This window comes from Phoenix dactylifera, chromosome 3, assembly GCF_009389715.1.
Source record: "Phoenix dactylifera cultivar Barhee BC4 chromosome 3, palm_55x_up_171113_PBpolish2nd_filt_p, whole genome shotgun sequence".
Taxonomy (NCBI): domain Eukaryota; kingdom Viridiplantae; phylum Streptophyta; class Magnoliopsida; order Arecales; family Arecaceae; genus Phoenix; species Phoenix dactylifera.
The window spans coordinates 10,418,804-10,444,683 of record NC_052394.1 but is presented as its reverse complement, the minus strand read 5'-3'; the positions used below and the strand labels follow the sequence as shown (position 1 = coordinate 10,444,683).

The following is a 25,880-nucleotide window of genomic DNA, read 5'->3' as shown; positions in this document are numbered from 1 at the left end:
AAGGCCGAGCTAAAGGAAGGTTTCTCGACCCCCAACAATTCCACGGAGGATCTTCATTCAGAGTGAATGGAATGGGGAGGCTGAACTGCATCCTCTGGCCCCAGCCCCCTCACGACCTCAGTTGCATCCTCCACCAACTAGTGCACTCAGCTCGGCCCTTGCAGGGCCTGCCGCAGCTGCTGGACCACTTGCCCGTAAGAAAGCCCACCTGGGCCCAACCTAGCCCGAGTAGGCATTGTGCCCCCACATGCGCCCTCCGGACCCATCAACGACTCCATAGCCTCCAAACCCTCCCCTAAATGAGAGTCTTTCCGACCATCGCGACCCAGTCCACGTCGGGCTCGGCACCTCCTTCGAGCCAACACCAGAGGCGACCACAGCCGCCGAAGGTGGTCGCCCCTTAGAATCTGCCATAGAGCTACCCACCCGAGGAGCTGTGGTCGCCCCTTAGAATCTGCCATAGAGCCACCCACCCGAGGCCGAGAGGGGTGGCCGTCAGCCTCGCCCCCCCGGATGTCAACGTCGCTCGATGCATCTCCCCTGGAAACTTGCAAACCGCCCCCCTGGGCCGCTGCTGGAGGGCTTCTGCTCCAGAGACGATGGCAGTCGTCCTTAGGAGCCCTCGCACTCTCACCCGGTACAGGGGACACATGCCCCTGGACGCCAAGCCCATACTCCATAGGCCCACAGCCCCCTCTCTCCTTAGGTGGTCTTCTGGCTCGCTTCAATGGGCTCGGGCCGAACGCGACCGCCATAATAACATCAGCTCGACTCTCCCCGACCCGGTTCAGCAATGGCTCGCCACCGGCTCGGCTTGCACCAGATCCCCCACTCGGTCGGCTCGGACTAGACTCCAGGTTAAGGATGGGCCTAACTCAACTCATCCACGGAGGTCCCCAAGTCGTCGGTCAAGAGCTCCTTTGGCGAGCTTCTCCGGACCACTTTCTTCGACTTCTGCAAGCCGTCGGAGTTTGGCAGCGACTCGGGGTAGCTCGGCCGATTCTTGGGGGAGCTCGGCCCCGACTGGTAGGAGGCCGGCCTGAGGGCCGACTTGGGGGTTGGAGCGGCTTCCTTCCTTGCCCTAGCCTAAACGCCGGTAGGCCTTGGTCGGTGGATGTGGGTGGTGGCCAGCCGGGGGCCGAACACCGACCGACAACCCTGCTTGGCCCTCACCGCCTCTAATTGCTTTGGACCATCCATCGGAGCCTCCACCACCATCGGGGAGTGGATGCCGGCAACCGCTCTCCACATGGTTGTTCTGGGCGCAGGAAAAGTAAAAGGCTAGCAAGTTCTCGTACATGAAGGCCTACCAAAACCTCTGCTTCTCCTCGTGGATGAAGATGCCCAGCTTGAGAGGGTTGAGAGCATTGATCTCGATCTTGACCTTGGCGTATACAGGCCAGCGGCCGACCCGCTGTTGCTGCAATGTCTAATTTTGAATCTCGCTCCCAGTGCTCTAGCGGGAGGCATGGAAGCCGAGTCCAGACCACCATCGGGCTGACTGTATTGACGCCCGGAACAAAGTCTGGCTTCCACTCTTCTATGGCCAACAACTGCCCGCCACCAGCCACGGTTTGTTCACCAGCTCAGCGCCCCGATCCTCTCTGCTCTTGAAACGAACGGTAAGGAACCCTTCCGCTATCGGAAAGGTCTCTACATCGTACTCCAGTTGGCCCTTGATCCGCAGCTCTCGGGCCACCCAATCTGCCGGCACCGTCCATCCCAGGCTACAGACAACCACCGCCATCGTCGCCCAAGCGCTCCAGGACCTCTCCACCTGATCCGACGGTAGCTCCAATCCTTAGTGAAGTGGCGTTGGAGGATCTCAAGTTCCTCCTTCGAGATGCGGTGGCTGGTCCACGCCGGCTACCAGGGTGGAGCCTGGATCACTGTCGACCACAATAGAGTGGTCTCAGCCACTCTTGAGAGCGGACTTGCTTTGTAGCCACCCGGCCCTTTCGCCGCCCACGTACGCCGACCCTCGTCTGCCACCGACCCTTTGGCCGTCCCTTCTGTCGCACCAGCCGTCTTCATTGGACTCAAAAGTGTTCGAGGAAAAGCTCCACTAAGTGCATGAATATTGGAGCAGCAACGGTCAGATCGCACTAGGTGTGTCTCCCCCCATGTAGCTACCGCAGCTCACTTTTTACGGTCATTCTTTGTTGGGTGGTACCAGAACGAGCAGGTTTTCAAGCTGAGGTCAGATTTTAAAATGAGTTCCTGCATAACTTGAGCAATTCAATAATTGAACTACGTTTCTATTTCAGACACTTGATACAATAAAGATTGTACAACATGGAAGATTCATTCGATTGGCATTCTACATATTCACTTCATAAGACAGGCAACTAAAGCTGCTAAAAGAAAGTGACAGATACTTGAGAAAAAGATGCTTTGAATAAATTAAAAATCCAATTAGATTTCAGTTCTCAAGGCAGTTCGATTGTGGATTTGTTTGATAGGAGTCCTACAAATTTACCTGACCGATATGCAACTTACAAAATGGATAATACTTTGGAAAAGCACTTTGGTACATGGTAAGCCTATTTTACATGCTAAATAAAGGTGGAGATAAAGAAGAGTAATCTTAAATTTCCACTAAATCATTTCGCACATATTATAATTGATCTGGTAGGTAGGGATGTCCAATATATGCCATTAAAAAGTAAAGAAAATGCAAACAGAGAATGGATGAAGGAAAAGAAGATAGCATTTCTAATCTTTAGCATTAGCTACACTTAAAAAATGAACCTCTACCTACGCATCTTGGAATGACGAGTAAATAGAAAAGCACAAGATTTTAAGTTTCTATAACTCCCACAAGTACAGCAAGGATGATACTCTTTCGCTCCAAGCAATCCAAAGATAAGGTTGGTCTTAGATTTCTCACAGTATGTAACATGCGGGCCCATAAAACATACATGGGCTGGTTGTGTTATTGTCCCGACATCCATCTGTTTTTGAATTCTACAAGTCGATTGAAATTGAGCTTCCCACTTCTAAAAGATTGGAACCATTAGGGTTAATTGCATAAGTTTCAAGAGAAGCTACTTTCTTTCAGGATCAGAATTTTGGAGGATTCAATTTTGAGTAAACGGACTCTTTCAATTAAACATTTGGAAGCCCATAAGTTTAATAACATCAATTATAGCTTATAATATATATTAACACTTTTATATGTGCATCTAGGAGATTCAGTTGCTGCAGTACATGACCTCCAGACTTCCAAGATCAAGTGAAATTTAACAGGCATGCACACAGTAAAATGGCATCAAGCATGATGTTAAGATTAGCTATGCAGGATTTGCATACATCTGGTGCCAAAGTTCATACACCAAATCTAAAAGCACAGTGATTTTTTTTTTAATCTGCCATGGCAAACAGAGTGAATATTAATAATGATTATTTAGAGCAATAGCAGCATGGAACAATCCAATTTTGAATAAGATGACAGTAAGAAAACCCATGAGACGAGTCTCTGAATAGCTTGTCAATAGTCATTCAAGCCATATGGATACAGGAAACGAATAAACTACCAAAATAGAATATATTATATCATCAGAACAAACTAAAATATAGAAGAGGAAGATCAGGGAAGAAACATGCCTACAGCGTAGCAAGATGCAGCAACAAGAAAACTGCATTTGAACATTTCAGATTGCTTGAAGCTTAACTTGCCACTGTAAGGAGATCCTAGGCAGTAACCTGGCTTCAAGGTAAATGTACACGAAGAAGCCTCATGGATCTGAGAATTATATCCAACCTCTCAAGCAACCAAAAAAAAAACCCTTTTCTAATTTGAGTGTCACTCAGACTACTGATACGCTTTTGCATTATTGTTGGGAGCTACCTCAACGAAAAGGCAGATGAGAAAGCTTCTTTCCATCAATAGCAGAAATTCACTCAGGCCAAGTATCTGAATACGTTGGGGTTGTCCTTGTCTCTCTCCAGATAGTCTCTGGTGATCAGATCTTCTATTCTTTTCTTTATTGCCTTGAAGTCAGGCTGCACATAAGGAATCAAGTTTCACCTTACAGAAAATTGTCATGAACTCCACATGCATGTTTTATACAATTAAATTGATTTAGTGAATCCATATGTCAATACAAAAGGTACAGTTAAGAATGAAGGATCATAATCATGAGAACACATTCCAACATTGTGAAAGAACTTCTGTAGTAATGAAATTCATACCATACTCTTTAAGAGAGAGAGATCGATCTAAAAAGGTCAGCAAAAAAAAAAAACAGTACCTTAAACATACGATTAAGCTGCTCAACACATTCCATCACTAATTGCTGATGACCCAATACTTTACGACTCTTCATTATGCGAACTATGGAGGCATCAATTGCATATCTTCTATCTTTATCAACATCTTCAATTACCTTCTTCTTCTCATCCACTGGTGGTAGAGGTATCTGCAGGTAATACAAGCCATCTCAACTCAAGCAATAAAGTAAGGCAAATGAAATAAACAGCAGCAACGAAACAACATCAACTTCACCTTAATCCTTCTCATTTTATCAGCAAATTTGGAATTGAACTCAAAATAGTCAGTTGGGGAAATAGTTTTGGTATTTGGCTCTTTGTTAAGGATTTTGTATTTAGCACAGGAAAGCGAATGAAGTAATCTGATTACATCGTCATCCGTCAAGTTCAATTGTGACATTATCTCAGAATAACTCAATCTATCAGAAGCATTAAAAAGCAGCAATGCTGAGGCCTGTAAACCAGAAAGGCATGTAAGAACATTCTATATCGATCAGATATTTATATGAGAGAACAAAGGATTTGAAAGAGACCTGGTAAGTTGTCACAATCAGCTCCATGGTTTTAGGTTCAAACTTTCCATTGATATTGCAGGTACCCAGTGAATATATCCATGTAAGCTTCCGATGTTTAGTTTTGGTCTGATAAAATTCTTTGAAAACCTCTACGCATTTAACCTATATATCATCCATCACAACAATAAAGTCATCATTGAAAGCCTTATCTCGATGGGGCAAGAACAAAAAATTCCGTCATATTGTACTATAAAATCCCTATCGAAATAAGGTTAGTCATTGGTACCGACATCAACAAACCAAATGCGTGACCCACTTAATTATGATATTTGGGACAGAAAAAACAAAAAGAAAAATGAAAAACGTATTATGTTTCTTACCATCTCAGCAGGAAGATTTAGATCAAAGGATTTGTAACTTGGCCAGAATCCAGTAGTTAGAACAGTAACCGTCAAGTCAATTCCAGGGTTTGCCTGAGAATTACTGTTAAGATACTCTTCAAAGCTTGATTGATTTTCTCTTGCAAGTGTTAAATCTGTAACCTTTAAAAAAATTATAAAAAAACCCTCAGAAAGCACATCTATAATCATAAGGCACTAATGCAACATTATTAAATCAACTGACCATGCCCTCCATCTTCGAGGTGAACTGCCCACCACATTGCTGCTTCAGCTTTGTTAAGATACTCCTCTCATGGTCATCATTAGCACTTTTGTCAAATAGCAGCCTTCGTGCAAGCTTTTTCCTGCAAATATTTTATAATGGAATTATTAACAAAATGAAGTACAATGGAAGTAAGAACAGCAATTAAAACTGAAGTACCTATTGACCAGTTTGTAAACATAAGATGATAGGCTAGGCAAGAACCCTCACCTATAAAATTCAGCAAAAAGGTCTTTGTCACTAATATATGCCAGTAACTTCACAACCTGAGAAACAATTATAAATTCATTAATAATAAGATGCAGTCTCAAAAGTCAACAGGCCTTAGCCATTAAAACTAGGAAGAGTATCCAGTGATAGAAAGGGAAGAAGTTACCTTCTCAAGTGTCTCCTCAATAGCTTCATCACTCAGTTTCTCACTTCCGCCTTTTTTAAGAATATTATCACAAAATGTAGCCAGAAGTTCAGCACTTGAGCTTCCTCCAACACCCTTGTTACAGAAAACTTCAAAGGCTTCTTTTAATGCCTGTCAAGAGTGGAAAGTGTTAGATACTGGTCATGAAAATGTAGCTTGGACAACAATCTATTTTCAGATTCAACCTTATGAAAAAGGGAATGATTCTGGAAGCAGTCATTCACATATGCCAAGTACTTGTCATGCAGCTCAATAACTTTTCTCACAAAAACCTGAAGATCAAAATAAAAAACTTCAGTAAATGTAACATTCAACTAATTTATCTGATGCAGGTAGCATATAAGACAAGGGATCTACCTGCTCTTGCAAACCAACCACATCTTTTTTCTCTGCCTGTAGAAAACATATCATTAGCCTGATGATGATATACAAGAGTATGAAAGATACGTAAATGGCTAGAAGATGATGAACAAACTGTGCATCCATCTTATTCACAATTTGCCACTAAAATATGGCTACTACAGAGCAGAATATCAACCAATCAAGCATAAAATAAGAAGATGAGAAGACGCCATAATCTGATAACAGATTATATAAATCTGCATGAAATTTCAAATGCTACTAGTTGACTGATGATTCTTTTCCTTTGAGAGAGAGAAGGGGTGGCAAACGCACCAGCACTATAACCCCTTTGCTAAGCAGAGGGGTGACCAGGCAAGCTCCAGTTCACACAAGACAACAGATTATTACAAAGGGTCTTCAGTGAGACTGAAAACAATCTGCTTCAGCAGGGTCTGCAGATCCCCCAAAAACTTAGCAGCACAAATCGAGTGCTGATGTGCAGATTGAACAGCAATATCTAATAATACAAACATATTCTCTGTTTATATTTAAAAAGAGTACCTTTAAACATTTTTGCACACCATATTTCCTCCAGGTATTACTTAGCCTATTTATTCAACATTATGGAATTAGTAAATTACCAGACTAAATGGAATGAGTACAAGAGCATTGAAGGAAAGTAGGTCTCGATGTTTGGGATTGAGGATCTAATGATAATATGAATACAGAAAGATTAGATAAAAGGTTTCCAAAGGTTTCCATGTGGCCCAATGACAGTCAGCAGACCAGGAATTTTAACCAGAAGTAAGTCAGAAGCATGAAATTTATATCTAAATAAATGAATGATGAATATGGATGATGGTTTCTTATAGACAAGAGGATGAAAGGTAATAACCAAAAAAATGTGTAACATATAAACATTATAAAACCCTCATCACCAAAGGAGCCTATGAATCATAACATACATTGAAATCAGTATCCTCTTCATGTAGTTACATCATACCATTGAAAGCTGAGAGAACTCTAATATTTCATTGCCAATCTGAATCATATCTGCTCCATAGCGTAAGTGTTTAAGGGAAAAAAATGGACATCAAACCAACCCCAAACTCCTGACATAAAAAAAATAACCATCTAAAGAGCATGTGCATAAGGATTTATTTAGATATGAAAGAAATTTATTCTGATCACGTCTCATCTAATGACAAAAACAAGTCCAGGAGATTGATTTCTAACCAAAACAACATCTTTGTCTCCTTTGGCAAATGGTTCTCTTAAAAGCATTCACAAGCTAACCGCAATCTACTTTAAAGAGATGTATGCCACCTCCTATAAAAGTATTCACTACCAATAGAATTAAACACAAAACTAACCTATTTTGATACCTAACCCAGCTGCCAAATACATATTATCAGATCCTGTCCAACACCCTCCATGGAATGGCCAAGATATACAAGAGAAACTCCCATCCATGACAAGGTTCAACAAGCCTCAAGTCTAGAGTAAGTGTCTCTAATAAGCCATCAAATCCTCTGTTGAATCAAATAAATTCAGCTTGCTTCTGTTATTTAACACAGGATTAACAAATAACTCATCTTGATTTCTTGATGAGTTCCACTGATGACAGGGATTTGTCTTCAGAGTATTAAATTGTAGATCTCCTTTCCTATCCTCCCAAGGTAGATCCATCCAACCGGAAAATTAGTCCATTAAGAGCCCCATTGCACACTTACTATTTGAGTTAGTAAGCCAAAATGCAATATGTGACCTATAATTAATGGAGAAGTTATTTGTTGTTTCTTCTGTGTCTTTGCAAAAACACTTGTCAAAGAATCAATTTTGCATGGTTATGAATTCAAGTCATTGACATATATCGGCCACACAACTTCGACAGAAATATTCTGTCCTAGCAGTTCATTGCATTCCACATGCCAATGGATTGATCTCAAAGATTTGCAGCTCTAGATCCATATCAGAACAAATTGGGGCAAAGAAACAGGAATACGTCATAGTTGCTACATGCAAGTTTATTTTGACAAAGATTAGCAAGCTGTCCCAAATCTTTGATGTAACCTGCGGACAGTACCTATAGATTTTAGAGCTGAAGGAGGACTTTTGAATTCTTCAAAGTTTAAGAATTTCAGAGATCTGGTATTAACTGCAGAATGAAAAAGATATTGAAAATTCCCACAATCCATCAGCAACGAAGTATTCATTTGTGACTCTGGTAACAATAGTCCTAGTATTTTTATGGGTTAAATTAGCCTCCACTCTCCAAGACTAATTTTCTACAATATCCTAGTATGAGATCTCTGTATAAGACACTGTAATGCAATGCAATGTTTGCATAAGCACATTCTGATAATTTCTAGAACATTAAAAAAAAGTTTGATTTGAGAACAAAAGACTTGGTACAGTGAGAAATGGATTTAATGGAACAATTTTCACCTTCTTATTGCTTGCAGCATCTTCTGCTTGTTTGACCAAGGCTGTGCCTTCAGCAGTAACATGCTGAATCAATGAAAATTTTATCCACCAAATGAGTGAAACAAGGTCAGATAAGCTCCCGATTAAATAGTTGATGGGCATATTGAGGAAGTTTCCTAACCTGTTTAAAAATATGAGAAACAGGGTCCAGGCCACGAGGAATTCTGCAGAACAGCCTATACATTCTTGATAAATCGTCCACCTTATTAGCAATATAATGACAAGAAATATTGGTCATCAGATTACAGTTAAACACTCTGGCTTCATTCTGAAGAACTGAAGTATATGTCCTAAGCATATACCTTGTCATCCCGAAGCAAGGCATGGCATCCAGAGTGTTCCTTTTCAAGAAGTTGGCTTGCATATACGAAGAGTAGCTCATGTTGCACTTTCTACCAACATAGTAAGAAAGACAACCGAAACAAGTTAAATGTAAGAATTCAACTAACTTTAATGTAATACATCATTCCAGTTCTGAAAACCAAGATGTATAAGTAGACACAACGCATCAGTGTAAGACCAATTATCAAAGGTTTGAAATTATAATGATCCATCACAAGTTATAAGCAAAACATGAACAAACCTCCAACAACTTTTGTTCACTGCTTGAATGCAAGTAATGGGAAACTCTATCTTTCTCCCGTTTTAAGCATTCCTCAGCCTACAAATAGCCAGAAAATCTCGACAATTATGCTCAAATACAAATCTTCTGTATTTGTTCAAGCAATTTTCAGAAAATATACCTTTAACATGTAATCTGGACATGAATCCTCTAAAATCCAGTTTGAAGCCTTCCGAGAATAATATGCAGCAGTGTCCTTGAGCATGGCTGCTTCAAAGTCATTTTCATAACATTCCATGCTCCCTAACCCAATTTCAACAAAAATATCTAGGACATTCTTCAACAAGGCTCTATCTATCTGCTCCCCTTCACGCTCTTGATCAATCTGTTAAAGAAGTAAAGTTGATGAGACTAACATAATAAAATCAGAGATCCAGTTCATGCTGAGAAATACTGTATCCACATACCAAAGAGATCACAGCATCTCTCACTTTAGCATTAATGTCACTATAGACCTGAAATCCAAAAACAATACCAGTCAAAAGTGATTCCAAGAAGCATGAGAACCTTCCAGAACTCAATCACAGAAAGCTTGACAAAGTAAAAAAAATTGGGCATGGATATCTATAGTCTATACACAGATTGTATGCCTAATTCAAGAGGTATCTGCAATTTGATCTTTGAACACAAAAACTATGATAAAAAGCTAGGACAATAGTGTACCAGATTGCGGAAGCAAGTTAGTCCAACTTCATTAAGCGCAGGAAGTGACCTCCGAGCAATGAAATAACGATCAAGATAGTGAAAAAAACGCGAAAGCCATCTAACCATAACTTTGTGATTTGACCATCTTTTCACAAGTTCCCTCAGCATAAATTCATCATGCTTCTCTCTCAAAGATGGCAATACCTGAGTTAGAACAGAAAAGTTGATTGTGAGAGGATCACACATCGAACATGCTATTATATAGAATCATAGATTGTTGATTTCCATTAAAAAAAGAGCTAACCAATGAGCCCTAGAAATGGGCAAAGGACTGCCTATAAAAGTTACAGGAAATAGCAATCAGAGTTCTATACAATCCTAATTTTTATGGTTTAAAGACTAATTTGCCAATGCATTCATGAACGACCAGCAATATACCTTTATCGGAAAGGAATAGCCCTTCATTGGTATGATACAGCCACAAACTAAAACATATATATGTAGCAAATGGAGAAACTGAGCAAATTACCTAAATTATTACAAATCTCTCAAAAAAAAATACAAATGGTCAGATACTAAATTATCCAGTATTTTAACAACCATTTGTAAAGTATCATGCTGGCCTGGCATTGGTACAGTATGCTCCGTGCAGTGCTTGGCACGTCTTTTTTTTCCAGTGCAATGTCAATGCCATACGTCTGGCATGATATCTATGGTGCCGTATCGAGTGTGCTGACTGGCATTTGAGACCCTCATTCTAATTATTTCCCATGCATGATTCAGATGTGTGAAGCTGCAAGCCATTCAAAAGCATTTTCTTCAAATTTGTCTTACATCATGTTCTCCTAGCATCAACATGTTGCTATGATTTAAGCTTTAAAAAGCAATTGCAGAAATATGAATTCTCTCAATAGTCCTGAACCTTTCCGATATAAAGAACACTATGCATTAGGGGAAAAATTGCATCACATATGTAAAAAGATTGTAGTGGTAATCAAGTCGGTAAAACTCATTTTAACTTTCAATATCATTTAAGTTTTTTCACATACTTCACATACAACACAAATTCATAAAATATGAAAAACTAGCCACATCATATTTAAAAAATTGCAAATTCTCATAAAAATTATAGTCATCCATACATTAATATGCTCCCATATGAAAACTAAAATGAATTAATCATAATCCTGCTTTTCCTCCAATGGAAGTAACCTTGTTAACACAAATACACCAAATATTTTTCAAGGCTTGGTTGAACTGTATTATCAAAAGAAATTAAGATATAATGTAGCGTTAAGATATAATGTAGCAAATAAGTTTTGCTAATGACATTAGACTGATGCACTACAATTCACATCATAAACCAAAAGAACAAGTTATTAGTCATGCTGCTACCAAATTATTCTTGAAACACAACCTGCACATTGTATACTAGAATGAAACAAAACATGTACAGATACAATATTATCAAAACAAACAAATAAAGATTAAAAACAAAATCTGTTGCATGCTTTGTTTTAAACATGCTCATAATCAGTTAATCACATTAGAATGCACAAACTGGTTAAAGAGAACATAAAAGTGTGTTACTGTTCCCCAAATTCCATGCTAGCAATGCAAAAATAAAAAAGAAAAAGAACAGGTGAAAGAAAAAGAAAAGCAGATCACTCAGGTGTTGGAATAAAAATTGAGTATAACTTATGGGCTTTGAAAAATTAAAACAAAAAAAAACAACGAAGATAATTGAATGATCTAGAAGAATGATTCCACGTGCTTGGTGGTTCCCTAAGATTATGAAATTCAATCAATGAAAACATTCTAAAATCTTCAATCCTCAGTTGACGAGTTTAAAAGATGGTGTTCTTTCCCAAAGCAAGCCATAATAAAGAATGTTGAAAAAGTACTTGGGTGCAACAGAAACCTGAAAACAGCAGCTATTATAACTGCATATACTTTTCTGCTATGCAGGATTCCAATGTCTTAGTAAGAATTTAAGATCCTTATCTCTATTTCGAGATTCAATTCTCAACCTAATAATTCATATTGAATTACAATTTAAGGTTTCTGTTTAAGTTTGCATGGACTTAAATTATATGCCCAGTATCATGAATTGAGCAAGTTTGCTTACATTATCATTTTAAATAAATCCTTGACCAAGAAGTGATTCTAGAAAAACCACTCATATAACCTAGCCTCTTTATTTAACTGATATTTGGCACAACCCTGCACAAGAGTGGTAATACCTACTTAACTATCTACTAAAAGCTTTATGGCAACTTTTAAATCAATGAAACCTTCAATGCAACCTTAGTACCATGACATCCTCTGCCTCCTCTCATATATAAACAACATCATTTTCCCTTCCTCTCATCCCCCCCCCCACCTCTTCTCATTTTCAAGCTATAAATATCCTTAAGTTGTCACCAAGTCCATCATCCAAAACAAACAACAAGATTTATCTTTCTTAAAGTAGTGAAGCAATCTAGATGGATCCATCTAACCTAATTGGAATGAATCTTAAAAATGATGGAAGCCTTTACATTCATGCATCATAAAATTCAAATTTTTAAGCCTAACGAGTTCACTATTTCTCACAAAACTAAGCAAATATAAATTCCCCAATCTTATTTTCCGTAAGTTCATTTTAGAAGCCGTTCCAATCAAGATTTTAAAATATCAATATTTTGGTTTTTCCGGTATGCCAACAATACCAAGACGACCAAGATATCAGATTTCCTCAGCCATTGACGCTAGACCATTTAAAATGAGACCAAAATTTTAGGAGGTTCACAAGTATTATGTCTGAGACCCGAGGAAGCATGATATAGAGAAATTAACCAACATGGTAAAAAACACACTTAACTTTCATTCATTATTACATTAACTTCAATTAAATGACTTAAAATATATCTAAATGATTTCTTTCCATTCTTGCTTTCCTTCTTCTCTTCCCTCCCTCCAAGCCCTTGTCCTCCATCATCTTCATTAACATTGCCAAGATGATCTTCCCCTTTCATTCTTTGATAGCTCCTCTTTGATTTGCCATCGCCATCATGGGCATCATCTTCCAACTCCATCTCCCAATAACTTCCCCAAGTTCTTGTGAAGCTCAACCATGGCAGATCTAGTATTCATTATTGTCATCATCATAGACCCATAGTCATCCACGGGCTCCATCCTTCCCAATCTTAACAATAAGCCTTCTCCCTCCATTCCTATCTAGCTATAGTGATTGAGCTCAACCCCTCGCAACCCAATTAAAACTTCTATGTTTAGAAAGTAACAATGGTTAGAAGATATTGGCGATTACAGTGATATCACATCAACTAGTAAATCAGGAAAGATCAGTTTCTATTTATTGAAATAACATAGAGTGATACCAGAAAATTATAGTACTTGCGGGTTCCCCATACCATTACTCAGTGTTATTGGCATCAGGGGTGCAATGAAGCCGAGTCAAGTAGCTAGAGGCTCGAGCTCGAAACTCAACTCAAGATCGATCGAGCTTTAATATTCAAGCTCGAACTCGACTCAGCAATACTCGAGATCTACTCGACTTGACTCGAATATCAACCAAGCCATACTCAAGCTTGAGTTCGAGCTCAAATTTAAGCCTTGGTCATAATTTAAAAATATGGTTAAAACAAAATATAATATTATATTATATTTAAAATATTAAACAAATAATACATTGTAAATAAAATAATAATATTATTATATATATATATATACACACACACACACACGCACGATTAGGCTCGCGACAGCTCGAGCCAAATATTTTGCTACTTGAGCTTGACTCAAGTCGAACCGAGTCAAGCTTGGACCTGAGTTGAGCTCGAGTAGCTCACAAGCTGCCCGGCTCATTTGCACCCCTAATTGGCACTTTAAATCTTGGATATTTTGACATATCAAGCACTTGGACACTTCAAAACACTACTTGACACTACCATCAAATCATAATGCCATTGTCATTATGTGTACTTTTTGGGACAATTCTATGTAAGTTATCAAGTTAGCAACCAATTATCAAATATTATGAACTTAAGAAACATTGCCCATTATTCATTATGTGCATATATGAATACAAATTTACACACCCATATATAATACAGACATCTTGTCTTATTTTTTGAAGATCTCGACATTAGATTCTTCCAGATACTTGGTCAACTGATAGTTGATGGTCATGTCCCATATCAGCAGAGATTTTGATCAAGACGAAAAAGCTTCCAATCATAAAATTAACTAATCTTACTGAAAGTGGGTTGGGCTTTCCCAATTCTTTTCCAATTTAAAATGAAAAAACGTAACATTTACTAGTTCGATAGGTTGTGACCAAAGCAATTTACACCAGCATGTTCTACGTAAAGTTTGTATACTAACTCCTCGCATAATGCTTTTCTAACACAACCATGATATGTCACACCGGTTGGTATTGGTGCATACCGAGCATACCGTACCGTACCATTACTAAACCGATACATAGTACAGGAGGAATATTAAGTGCTAGTATGCCAAATCGACCCCTATATCAGGCATTATCAACAATATACTGGGATGGAAACGGTATGGGGTCCAATACCAAGATGCCGAACCTTAAGCACAACTATGTGTGGCCATTTATAGCTTAAAGTATAAAATAACAACCAAAAAAGCCAGGCCAGTGGGAGCATCAGGTATCAACACCAGATAAGACACAATCAACTACAACTAAGAATAATGTAGCCTAGACGGGCTTAACCTTACATATGGGCATAAGTTAACGTTGTAAACGTTAGTAGTTAGACCATCAAAAGCAAAGAAAAATACAGCTTGCTTCATATTAGAAATCAAATATTAAATTCCAATCAAAAGATCTCAGAAATTCTGGTTTTTAAATGTAAAGTCCAGAAGCATTTATTCATGGCTCATTCATAACTTACCTGATCAAAAAGCAAGAGAGAAAGAGAGAGAGAGAGAGAGAGAGAGAGAGAGAGAGAGAGAGAGAGAGAGAGAGAGAGAATAACAAGTCATTGTTCCTATAAATGCTGAGCCTTATATAGACATGCACATGAAAAAGAAAAAAAAATTGTCCTAACCGTCAAATTGATATACTCCTCGAATGACTCCCGGTATTTGTCATACAGCTGCTGCGAGTAGTCATGCGGAGGTTTCTGAGTGCACATATTGTAGATGGTTCTGGTCCAATAATTAAGGCAACAAACGCATTGAAAACAAAATAACAGTACAAACTAACAAAAAAACCTCCAAGCAGCATAAATAAAAGCAGAGAGGAAGGATACGTGTAGAGCATCATATAGTCCTCGGAGCTGAATTGCGTCTCGGGGATCCCTTCTAAGATGTTCTTCAACTTTGTTATACCCTTCTGCATGAAATCCCATCCCTGCTCCAAATCTATAGTCTTTCTTTCATGCATCGACATACTTTCCCACCACGAGCCCTCCTTCCCGGAGCCGAACCCTACACAGCTGAGACAACCCCAATAATCCAGTTACAGTAAGATATAATCGATTCTCAGATCTAAATCAACCCTAGGGCACCATCAAGGAGCCCGAAATCTAACCCTAACCCTAATTCCGAGCATGGATTCGAGCGAAAACATGAAAACAACCCCAAAATATCGGTCCAGACACCGAATTCCAAGTATGCCCGAACAAGGAATTGAAACCAAAAGGACAAAAAGAAATTGAGAGCAGAATTAATACAAATTCAAGGCACGTACCTGATTTTGGAGGTGGCAGAAAGAAGTAGATGGATTGGATGCGCACCCGGCGACGCAGAACCCTCACTCCAACCCTAGAAATCGGAGGGGGCGGAGGAGAGAGGCCGAGAGGGGGGCGCACGGTCGGCGCTGGTGGCGATCGAGAAAAGGGGGATATTTGGAAGAATAAGCTCTAATCTGTGTCTCACAAGGTCGGGGAAAAGGAAAATTATTAGGGGTAAATCGTCATTTTGAGAATTTTGGAATACTCTGATCTGTGTCTCTCAAGGTGGTCTGATCCGGACTGTGCGATTTAGAATGGAGACTTTGATGATTGGGACAACTTGGTTCCGCTGACTAGGCGGTCAAGATTGAAGGAACATGTATGTGGCCCCAAACGATATCTACTTGACATCACCGTCCTCTTTTTTTTTTACTCCTTTGCATGAAGGAGGCTCAGCCTAAAATAAAGTTATGGCCTAGATGTATTACAAGAACGAGTGTCTGCATCCAAAACAAGGAGGTGAATCTTTGTTAGCATCCCCAACCTGCAAAGATTTTGTTTACACGGTAGTTTATGCTACAGTAATATTTAGAGAAAAGTTTTATTTAGGATGGAGAAAATATTAGACACTTCGATCTCGAACCAGACCGATCTTCCTGGTCTCGGTATGAACCGAGGTGGACAACCTCGGCCCCAGCCGAGAAGCCGACTAACCAAAGAGCCAATTGACACGTGCTGATAAAGACTGATAGTTCCGGCAATCCACAGCTATAGCAGCATTGCAGTCAGCGCATGGTCAAGGTCGTACGCTGCTCACGCGGAACGATGGCCCTACCGTAAATGTACAACTGATCACTGTCACACATTGTATCGACCCAGATAATGACAAAACCGACCACCCTATATAAAAGGTTGGTCCGGGGGGCCCTCACATGAGCACATATTATGCCACAAAGCTCTCATCCTGAAAATCTCTACTCTGCCGAAATTTCTTCCTTTCATTATTGTTTTTCTATTTTGACTTAGGCATTGGAGGGTCTTCCACCAAAAACTTTTCAGCAAGTGGACTTTTTGTAGGCCATCCTCAGAAGAGTTCAACCCTCGACATCTCGGTTCCTGCCGACCTCAAAGTTAGTCAAGCTATGCTCCGACCTCAGTAAAGAATTCGACAGCAACAAATTGGCACTAAAAGGAGGACCCCTAGCTATATCAGGGACCAAATGAATGTAGGAATCGCCATCATGAGGTCATGAGGAGCTCGCGATATATCTCATGCTTCGCAACGCCATGCTGGCCTCACGAGGATTCCTGCAGAGCCCATAACATGTTTTGCTGGAGCAACCCCTGCATCGGTGAACAATGAGCAATTTAACTTGTTCATTCAATAGGTGGATGCTAACCACAGTGGTTCAAGGCTTGTAGCAAGTGGCAGCACAGTCGGAACCAGCTCGATCGGAAGCCAGTCAACCTAGCCATCATTCTTAGTTTCCGGTGCACCATATGCGCTTGGTCAGTCACCGATGCACCATATGCGCCTGGTTAGTCGCCACTCCTGAAGCTAGAACTCGCGGTCCTACTAGAGTCGACGCACTCAATAGAGTAGTCCTGGTCGGATGAAAAATGGCGTACTTCAAGCTCCCATTCTGGCAAGGATTCTGATCCGAGCTTTTCGCCTTCTGGTTGTGTGGAAGCCCTAACCCAATGATATGCCGATCTCGATAGAAGAATCAAGGAGATGGGTCGACAAATTTGGGCCCTCAGGGGACATGCTCTAAGGGTGAACAACGACCTCAACTTCTCCTTAAAGCCCCACTTCGCCTAGCAAATCATGAAGAAAATGATCCCACCTCGGTTCAAGATGCCCCAAGTAGGGCCATAAGACAGCACCTTGATCCTCTGGATCATCTGGAGAGATTCAAAGCTTTCGTGATGCTGCACGGAACTACCAACGTCGTGCTTTGCAAGGCCTTCCCTACGACCCTATGACTCGAATCCATCCACTGCTTCAAGCAGCTTGGCCGCCTCTTCATTGCGCACTTTGTCTCCAGCCAAAGGTGACATCGTGGTTCAGACGCACTACTCGACATCAAGTAGAGGAAGAAAGAGTTCCTTGAGGACTATATCAGCCATTTTAATGCGGCAACTCTGAAGGTTTGTGACCGAGATCAATCGGTCGCAATGTCGGCAATGAAGAGAGGCCTATGGCCATCGCACTTTCTGGCCGACTTTGCCGAAATGTTGGCATGAGCAGAAAAGTAGCTATGGAGGAAGCCATGGCCTCCCATCGCAAGTCTGCTGACGGGAGACATCCCCAAGGAGGCAAGAGGGGGCCGCGAGGAGCAAGGGGAGACAAAGAGCATTTCACCTCAACGCAAAAAGGGCTCACGATGGTCTAAGAGCCCTCCTCAAAAGTTCGAAAGGTACGCTCCTCTCACTACTCTGAGAACTCAAATCCTCATGGAGATCGAAGGTTGAGGCTATCTGCACTCTCCACATTAGATGAAGGCCCCAACAATCAAGAGAAATAAGAAGAAGTACTGTCATTTTCACTAGGACATGGCCATGACACTAAGGAGTGCATCCAACTCAAGGATGAGATTGAGGCACTTATCCGGCATCGGCAGATGGACCAGTATGTGCATTCTCGACATGACCGAGGAGCGCCTGCTTCGGCCTCTAATCCATCAGCCCCAAAGCTGATCGACAATCGTCTAACAGCAGGTGTCATCACCACCATCGCTGGCAGACCTCCCGAGATCCCAAGTACCTCGAGAAGCTTAGCTCCTCAAGAGGCCGAGGCTGACCTGAAGAGACAGCGTATAGAAGACATCATCTTCTTCTCTAACACCAACCTAGGAGGAGTGCGTACTCCTCAAGACGATGATGTAGTTATTTCTCTTACAATTGCAAAATATGATGTAAAGAGAATATTTATTAATAATAGAAGTTCGGCTGACGTGTTGTTCTATGATGCTTTCCAACGAATAAAGTTGCATGTCAAACAACTTTGGAAGGTTAGTGAGCCCTAGGTCGGCTTCTTGGATAAGAGGGCATGATGAATCTGACAATCATTGTAGGACAAGAGCCTCGAAGCTACACCTTAAGGCTAGACTTTCTGGTGGTTCAGATCCCATCAGGCTACAATGCAATCTTGGGCTGACTTGGCCTTAATGTCTTCTAAGTTGTGGTATTAACCTATCATCTACTCATCTGATTCCTTATAAGAAATAGAGTCGGAGAAATTTGAGGTGACCAGATAATGGCTCGCTAACGCTATATGGCCACCCTGAAAGGGAAGAAGCCGGTGAAGACTCTACCAATCGAGGGGCTGGACATAAGGGACGAGCACAAAGAGTAGCGAGGGGAATCAACCAAGGAGTTGGTGCATGTCCCATAAGGGAAGATGAACCTGATTGAGCTATGCAAATCGGCTCGAACCTAAATGAAGAAAATTGGGCCAACATGATCGGCTTTCTCTGTGCCAATATCGATGTCTTCGCTTGGTCGACCACGGACACACCAAGTATAAGCCTTGAGGTGATGGCTCATGAGCTCAACATGGACCCAACACATCGACCTGTGCGACAGAAGAAGAAAAATTTCACCACAGAAAAGCAATAAGTCATAAACCAAGAAGTCAACAAACTCTTGGAGGTCGTCCTTGTTCGTGAGGTGAACTATTCGAATTGGTTGGCCAATGTTGTACTTGTCAAGAAGGCCAATGAAAAGTGGCGAGTTTGAATTGACCACACTGACCTAAACAAGGTCTATCCAAAAGATAGCTTCCCATTCTCGAGGATTAATCAGCTCGTGGATGGAACTTTTGGGCACCAGCTGTTGACCTTCATGGATGCATATCTAGGTACAACTAGGTTAAATGATGCCCGAGGATAAGGAGAAAGCAATCTTTCTTACTGACAAGAGCCTTTACTACTACAAAGTAAATTTTTTTAGCTTAAAGAATGTTGGGGAAACTTACCAGCACCTCGTCAACAAGATCTTCAAGGAGCAGATTGACAGAAATATGGAAGTTTATATGGATGATATGCTCATAAAAAGCCGAGCAGCGGAGCAGCATATAGCCAGCCTAAAGGAAATTGTCGCGACTCTAAGGAGATACTAGATGAAGCGCAACCCAATAAAGTATGCCTTCGAAGTTACCTCGAAAAAATTCCTGAGCTTTATGATGACGCGGCGAGGTATTGAGACAAATCCAAAGAAAATTCGAGCAGTGCGAGAGATGCAGCCACTGAGGAATGTCAAAGAAGTCCAACACCTAACTGGTCGGATCGCCGCACTTGCAAGATTTGTCTCTAGATCAGCAGAGCCTACCTCCCATTCTTTAAGTCCTTGAAGTATCCAAAGAACTTCCAATGGACTGAGGAGTGTCAAGAGGTCTTCGACCGACTAAAGGAGTACCTTAGCTTGTTGCCACTCTTCACAAAACCATAGGTCAAAGAAATGCTTCACTTGTACTTAGTCGTTTGTCCTTCTGCTGTGAGTTTGGTCCTAGTATGGGAAGATGAAAGATGTCAAAAACTAATGTACTGCACAAGTCGGATCCTACAAGATGTCGAAACAAGATACTCTAAGTTGAAAAAGATGGTCTACGCTCTCATCATCTCAACTCGAAAGCTCTGGCCATATTTTTATGCCTATTCAGTCATAATCCTGACCGACCAGCCAGTGAGGCAGATTTTGCAAAAGCCCGAAAATGCAAGTCAGCTAGTGAAGTGGGCGGTGGAGCTTGGAGAATTCGACCTGGAGTACCGACCTTGCCATCTATCAAGGCACAGGTGTTGGCAAACTTTCTGGTAGAGTGCACCATTTTTGATAAAGATCCTACTGAGCTCCTTAAGAAAAGACCACAGAGCGACTGTGGATCTTATATGTGGATGGATCATCGGGCCCGGAGGGCAATGGGGCTACGCTCATACTTACCAGCCTAGATAGAGTAATCATGGAGTACGCTTTGTGATTCGAGTTTTTAGCCTTAAATAATGAGATTAAATATGAAGTGCTCATCAGCAGCTAAAAATCTTCAGCGACTCATAATTGGTCGTCGACCAAGTTCGAGAAAAAATTGAGGTCGAGAGCCATCGATGATCAAATATCTACAAAAAAGTAAAGGACATCACCTCAGGCATTCCTAGCTTTGACATACAACATATCCTCCGAATGGAGAATGCAAGAGCCGACCGACTGTCAAAACTGGCCACCTCAGAGATTGCCAACTTGACTAAAGCTACGTACCTTGAAGTTTAGAAGAAGTTGAGCATCGATGAGCCCGAGGTCGTGATGAACATTGTTGTCGAGCTGAGTTAGATAGATCCTCTCGTCAACATTTTGAAGGATGGGAGATTGCCTGCGGTTTGGGCTAGAGCCTACTGGATAAAGCAACAAGCCTCCCACTATGCTCTCCCCGACAACAAGATATATCGGAGATCATTTTGATTTTCACTCCTCAAATGCCTCCATCCAACTGAGGTAGATTATGCACTTCGAGAAGTGCATGAGTGTAGGCTCATGTGTGGCGCATCCAAAGAAAAACCAGCTCAAATTTCAGTTTCTGCAAAGCTGGGGTCGACTAATGGGTCGACCCCAAGAAGTCACAGGGAGACGACAGAGAGAACTTCTCTGTCGGTCTCAGGTGGGGTCGACCCCTAACAGTCAGGGGTCGACCCCATAAAGTCACAGGGAGACGACAGAGAGCTGTTCTCTGTCATCTCAGGAGGGGGTTGACCCCCTGAAGTATAGGGGTCGCCCCCTGCAGAAGACAGGGGTCGACCCCTGAAGTATAGGGGTCGACCCTTGATCTGCAGGGGTCGACTCTAGCGTCGTGCCAGGCGTGCCATTCAGTCAATGACGAAAATTTTTGGTCTTTGACTGGCTTAGGAACTTAGTGATTTATGTTTCTAAGGGTCTAAGTCATTCTTGGGCTAGGTTTAGACTCAAGAGGAGAGAGCATGTAAGTCATGGACTTGGGTTTAGTGCTTTCTAATGTGGCTTAGGGGGAGATTGAGTTGGCTTGGGATTAGACTAAAATTGAGAGCCTATATAAAGACTTGATGTAATTAGTTTTAGGGTTATCACTTGTATTATTTTCTAGAGAAATAAGAGCCACCAAAAAATTTTCTCCCACGTTCTCTCTTCTCTTCCTCTTCTTCTCCACGAAAATCCTAGTTTGTGATTGTGGTTTTTCATCTCTTCTTCCTTCTTTCTCTACGTAGCCTGATGCCCTAGGTTAGCGGTTATTAGGGACCCACACGCTTCTGCACAGTGCCAACAATTGGTATCAGAGCGAAGTTTTGGCGTGGAGAAGAAGAAACGAAGGAAAGACATCAAGAGGAAAGCAGTCTGCTCATCTCCCTTCAAGGTAATTTCTCAAATCAGATTTGTATTTATTTGTGATTGTGGTTTGGCCAACCATGAACAATAGCATGAAGGTGGAGTTTGAGAAGTTTAATGGGAAAGAAAGCTTCTCTATGTGGAAGGTCCGGATGGAGGATCTCTTGGTGCAGAACTATTTGAATTTGGCCTTGGAGGACAGGCCGGAGGGTATGACAGATAAGGAATGGTTTTCTTTGGAGAAAAGGGCTTGCGCTGCCATCAGAGGATGCTTGGCGGATTCAGCCTTGTACAACGTCCTAGAGGAGAAGACACCCAAGGGATTATGGACAAAGTTGCATACCATGTATATGGGGAAGAATATGTGTAACAAACTGATTTTGAAGAAATAATTGTACAACCTTCAGATGCATGAAGGTGAAGATATTGTTCTTCATATTCAGAGGTTTGACCAGATTTGCAATGACTTGCAGACCCTTGGGGTGAAGATGGAAGAGGAGGATAAATCTCTACTCTTGCTTTACTCGCTACCAGGTTCTTATGATCCTTTGGTTACTACTTTGTTGTATGGAAAGGAGATGCTGAATTATGAAGACATAATTTCTATGCGAAGGTCCAATGAGCAAAGGAAAAGATTAACAAAGGATGGAGTTCCTCAGGAAGGTCTTACTGTCGGAGAGAGGCCTGGGAGAGGGAAGGAACGGAGCAAGCAAAGGGGACGATCAAAGTCCAGGAAAGGCAAGAAAGAGTTCAGATGTTGCAGTGCAATGAAGTAGGACACTTGAAGCGAAATTGTCCGCTTTGGAAGAAGCTTTAGGGAGAGAAGAATGGCAAGGATTCAGTCAGTGTCGTGGCTGATCTCAAGGTGGAGGATGACCTTTTGATAGTTTCGAATGATCACAAGAACAACATGGATATCTTGATAATAGATTTAGCCCGCTCTCATCACTACATACCAAATCGGTCTTGGTTTGCTACATACACCAAAATCGATGAGGGGAGTGTGACATTAGGAGATGATCATTCTTGCAAGGTGGCCAGCATTGGGACCATCAAGGTGAGGATGTTTGATGGGATGGTGCGAACTCTTACTAATGTAAAGCACGTCCTGGATCTGAAAAAGAATCTTGTGTCACTTGGCTACTTGGAGAAGAATGGTTACAACTTTAGTTGCCGTTCCAGGAGTGGTATTTTGAATATATCCAAAGGAGCCATGGTTGTGATGAAGGGGAGAAGGTTAGAGAATAATTTGTACAGGATGGAAGGGTCCGTGGTATGTGGGGGATCCGAAGTAGCAGCAGTGGAACAGGGCCAGCAGGAAGTATACCTGTTGTGGCATTACCGCCTTGGCCACATGGAAGATCGTGGTATGAAGATGCTGAGCAAAGATGGACTGATATCAGATCTGAATGAAGGAGTTCCAAAGGTGTGTGAGCCTTGCTAGTTAGGAAAGCAACACAGGGTGAAGTTTGCTACCAGTACTATACGCATCGGTGGTCCCCTGGAGCTTGTGTACACGGATGTTTGGGGACCGGCCCCGGTCTCAGCCAGAAATGGGGCAAGATATTTTCTAACCCTTATTGATGACTTTTCAAGGAGAGTTTGGGTGTACTTCTTGAGAAAAAAGTCAGAGGTCTTCTCTAAGTTCAAAGTCTGGAGGGCAGAGGTAAAGAAGGAGAAGGGTTGTTGCGTGAAGTGTGTGCGGTCCGACAATGGTGGCAAATTCACAAGGAGTTTCTAAAATTTTGCGAAGATTGTGGGATCAAGAGGCAATTTTCAGTAAGAAAGACTCCTCAACAGAATGGGATGGCCGAAAGGATGAACATGACTCTCATGGAGAAAGCTAGATGTATGAGATTGCAGGCAGGGCTTCCCAAGGTGTTTTGGGTAGATATAGTAGACACAGCCTGCTACTTGGTGAACCGATCTCCTCATACAAAGCTAGATGGGAGGATTCCAGAGGAGTTATAGTCTGGAAAGAAGGTGGAGGTTGGTCATCTCAGAGTATTTGGGTGCTCGACATTTGTGCACATTGATCCCAGTGAGTGGAGCAATTTGGGTGCCAAGTCACGAAAGATGGTATTCATAGGATATCCGCGTGGAGTCAAGGATTATCGGCTATGGGATCCCTTGGAGAAGAAGACCACTATCAGTAGGGATGTGGTCTTTGATGAGAATTCAGTCCTAAAGATGCAAAGGGTGGAAGAAGAGCAGGGGGAGAACCAACCGAACAGGGTTGGACAACAAACTTCTTATTTAGTTTTACCTTTTGCAGATGCACCAGAAGGACAAGAAATTCAGGTGGAGCACCAGTCAGAGGTGCCTCCACATGTGGAGAGGAGTGAGATGCTAACTTGAAGACGAGATGTGCAAAGGGAAGAACAAGATCCCGGCAGAAGCATCGGAGTCACACTGCACAAGCCTAAGCAGATTGTGAGGCAGCCGGAGAGGTATGGTTTTGGAGAAACCATGTCTTATGCATTGGTTGCTGTGAATGGAGATCTGGAGACCTATGAGGAGGTATTGGCACGTCAGGATAGCGATAGGTAGGTCCAAGCTATGGCAGAGGAAATGTAGTCTCTCCAGAAAAATCAGACTTGGCGGTTGGTGCAGTTGCCAAGTGGAAAGAAGCCCATTGGATGCAAGTGGGTGTTCCAATGCAAGGAAGGACTTTCAGATAGAGAAGGCATCATATACAAAGCTAGGTTAGTGGCTAAGGGATACTCCCAGAAGGAGGGCGTTGATTATAATGAAGTATTCTTCCCAGTTGTTCGACATACTTCTATTCGGATGCTGTTGAACATTGTTGCCATCCAGGATTTGGAGTTGGAGCAAATGGATGTTAAAACAGCCTTTCTCCATGGAAATTTGGAGGAGAAGATTTATATGGAGCAGCCAAAGGGGTTCGGTGAGCCAGGATTAGAAGGAAAGATCTGTTTGCTGTAGAGGTCACTCTACGGGTTGAAGCAATCATCAAGGCAATGGTACTTACAGTTCGATACGTATGTGAGGAGCATTGGCATGACCGGATGTGAGTATGACCCTTGTGTCTATGTGAAGACTTTTGAGGATGAGTCTAGATTATATCTACTCTTGTATGTAGATGACATGCTGATTGCTTGTAAGAGTAGAGGAATTGTGAAAGACTTGAAGGTAGCCTTATCTCGAAAATTTAAGATGAAGGATTTGGGTCCAGCCACGAAGATTCTAGGCATGGAGATTTTCGGAGATAGAACCAAGAAGGTGTTGCATTTATCTCAGGAAGGTTACATCAGAAAGGTTGTTGCCCAAGGTGACAGCCCAAGAGTGGAGGGTGAATTAGGTTTTCTAAAAATTATGTTCCCTAATTAACTTTGAATTGAATGCAGCAGAATGATAAGATATTATCTTACTTAAGCTCTAGGCAATTATAAGTAAAGCAGTAGGAAACAAAGCTAGAGATATTGCACAATTAAATATGAATGTAAGGCATTAAGCATAAGAGATAAGGCATCACAAATGCAAAGATGTATAGTGGTTCGGTGCACCCCAGCACCTACATCCACTCCCCAAGAACTCTTGAAAATTTCACTATAATCCCTCAGATTACAGCCGGTTGTTTTACAAGCTCACAACCTAACTTGTTGTTTTCACGAGATCATAACGAACTCGGTCGGTTTTTTCAGGCTCACTGACTAAAACCAAACCGATTGTTTTTCCGGGCTTACAATCTAACCCAATTAGTTTTTCCTGGATTACCAACTACAACCTACAACGTTGGTTTTCACCGGCTCACCAACAACCCTTAACCTCTTAATTCAATCTCTTGATTGAATCAAGTTACAAGATATTAGAATAGGAATTTAAAACAAGTACAAGCTTCT

At 41.6% G+C, this 25,880-nt stretch overlaps 1 protein-coding gene across 2 annotated transcripts; it reads right to left on the bottom strand.

Annotated features, from left to right (window-relative positions):
* Positions 1-3,423: 3,423 nt before the first annotated feature.
* LOC103716050 (cullin-1-like) lies at positions 3,424-15,858 on the bottom strand. Of its 2 annotated transcripts, none has more exons than XM_008803899.4 (20): positions 15,687-15,858; positions 15,247-15,432; positions 15,043-15,142; positions 9,980-10,165; positions 9,724-9,771; positions 9,438-9,641; positions 9,278-9,355; positions 8,997-9,086; positions 8,816-8,896; positions 8,656-8,718; positions 6,223-6,258; positions 6,051-6,137; positions 5,827-5,976; positions 5,661-5,716; positions 5,412-5,532; positions 5,168-5,329; positions 4,806-4,949; positions 4,508-4,726; positions 4,254-4,421; positions 3,424-4,005 (listed from the first exon to the last, which is right to left on the bottom strand). In XM_008803899.4, the coding sequence occupies exons 2-20, from the start codon at positions 15,384-15,386 to the stop codon at positions 3,904-3,906; spliced, it is 2,235 nt and encodes a 744-aa protein (XP_008802121.1). In that variant the 5' UTR covers positions 15,387-15,432; positions 15,687-15,858; the 3' UTR covers positions 3,424-3,903. The 2 variants fall into 2 exon arrangements, with proteins under 2 accessions (XP_008802121.1, XP_017700425.1); XM_017844936.3 differs by having other exon boundaries at positions 15,247-15,424.
* Positions 15,859-25,880: the final 10,022 nt, after the last annotated feature.

Coding starts and splice junctions, on each gene's coding strand:
- LOC103716050 (XM_008803899.4), bottom strand. CDS start 15,386: ATGTCGATGCATGAAAGAAAGACTATAGATTTGGAGCAGGGATGGGAT. Junction 6,138..6,222: donor TGGTTGGTTTGCAAGAGCAG/GTAGATCCCTTG, acceptor TTTGATCTTCAG/GTTTTTGTGAGAAAAGTTAT. Junction 5,533..5,660: donor CTTTTTGCTGAATTTTATAG/GTGAGGGTTCTT, acceptor AAATATTTGCAG/GAAAAAGCTTGCACGAAGGC.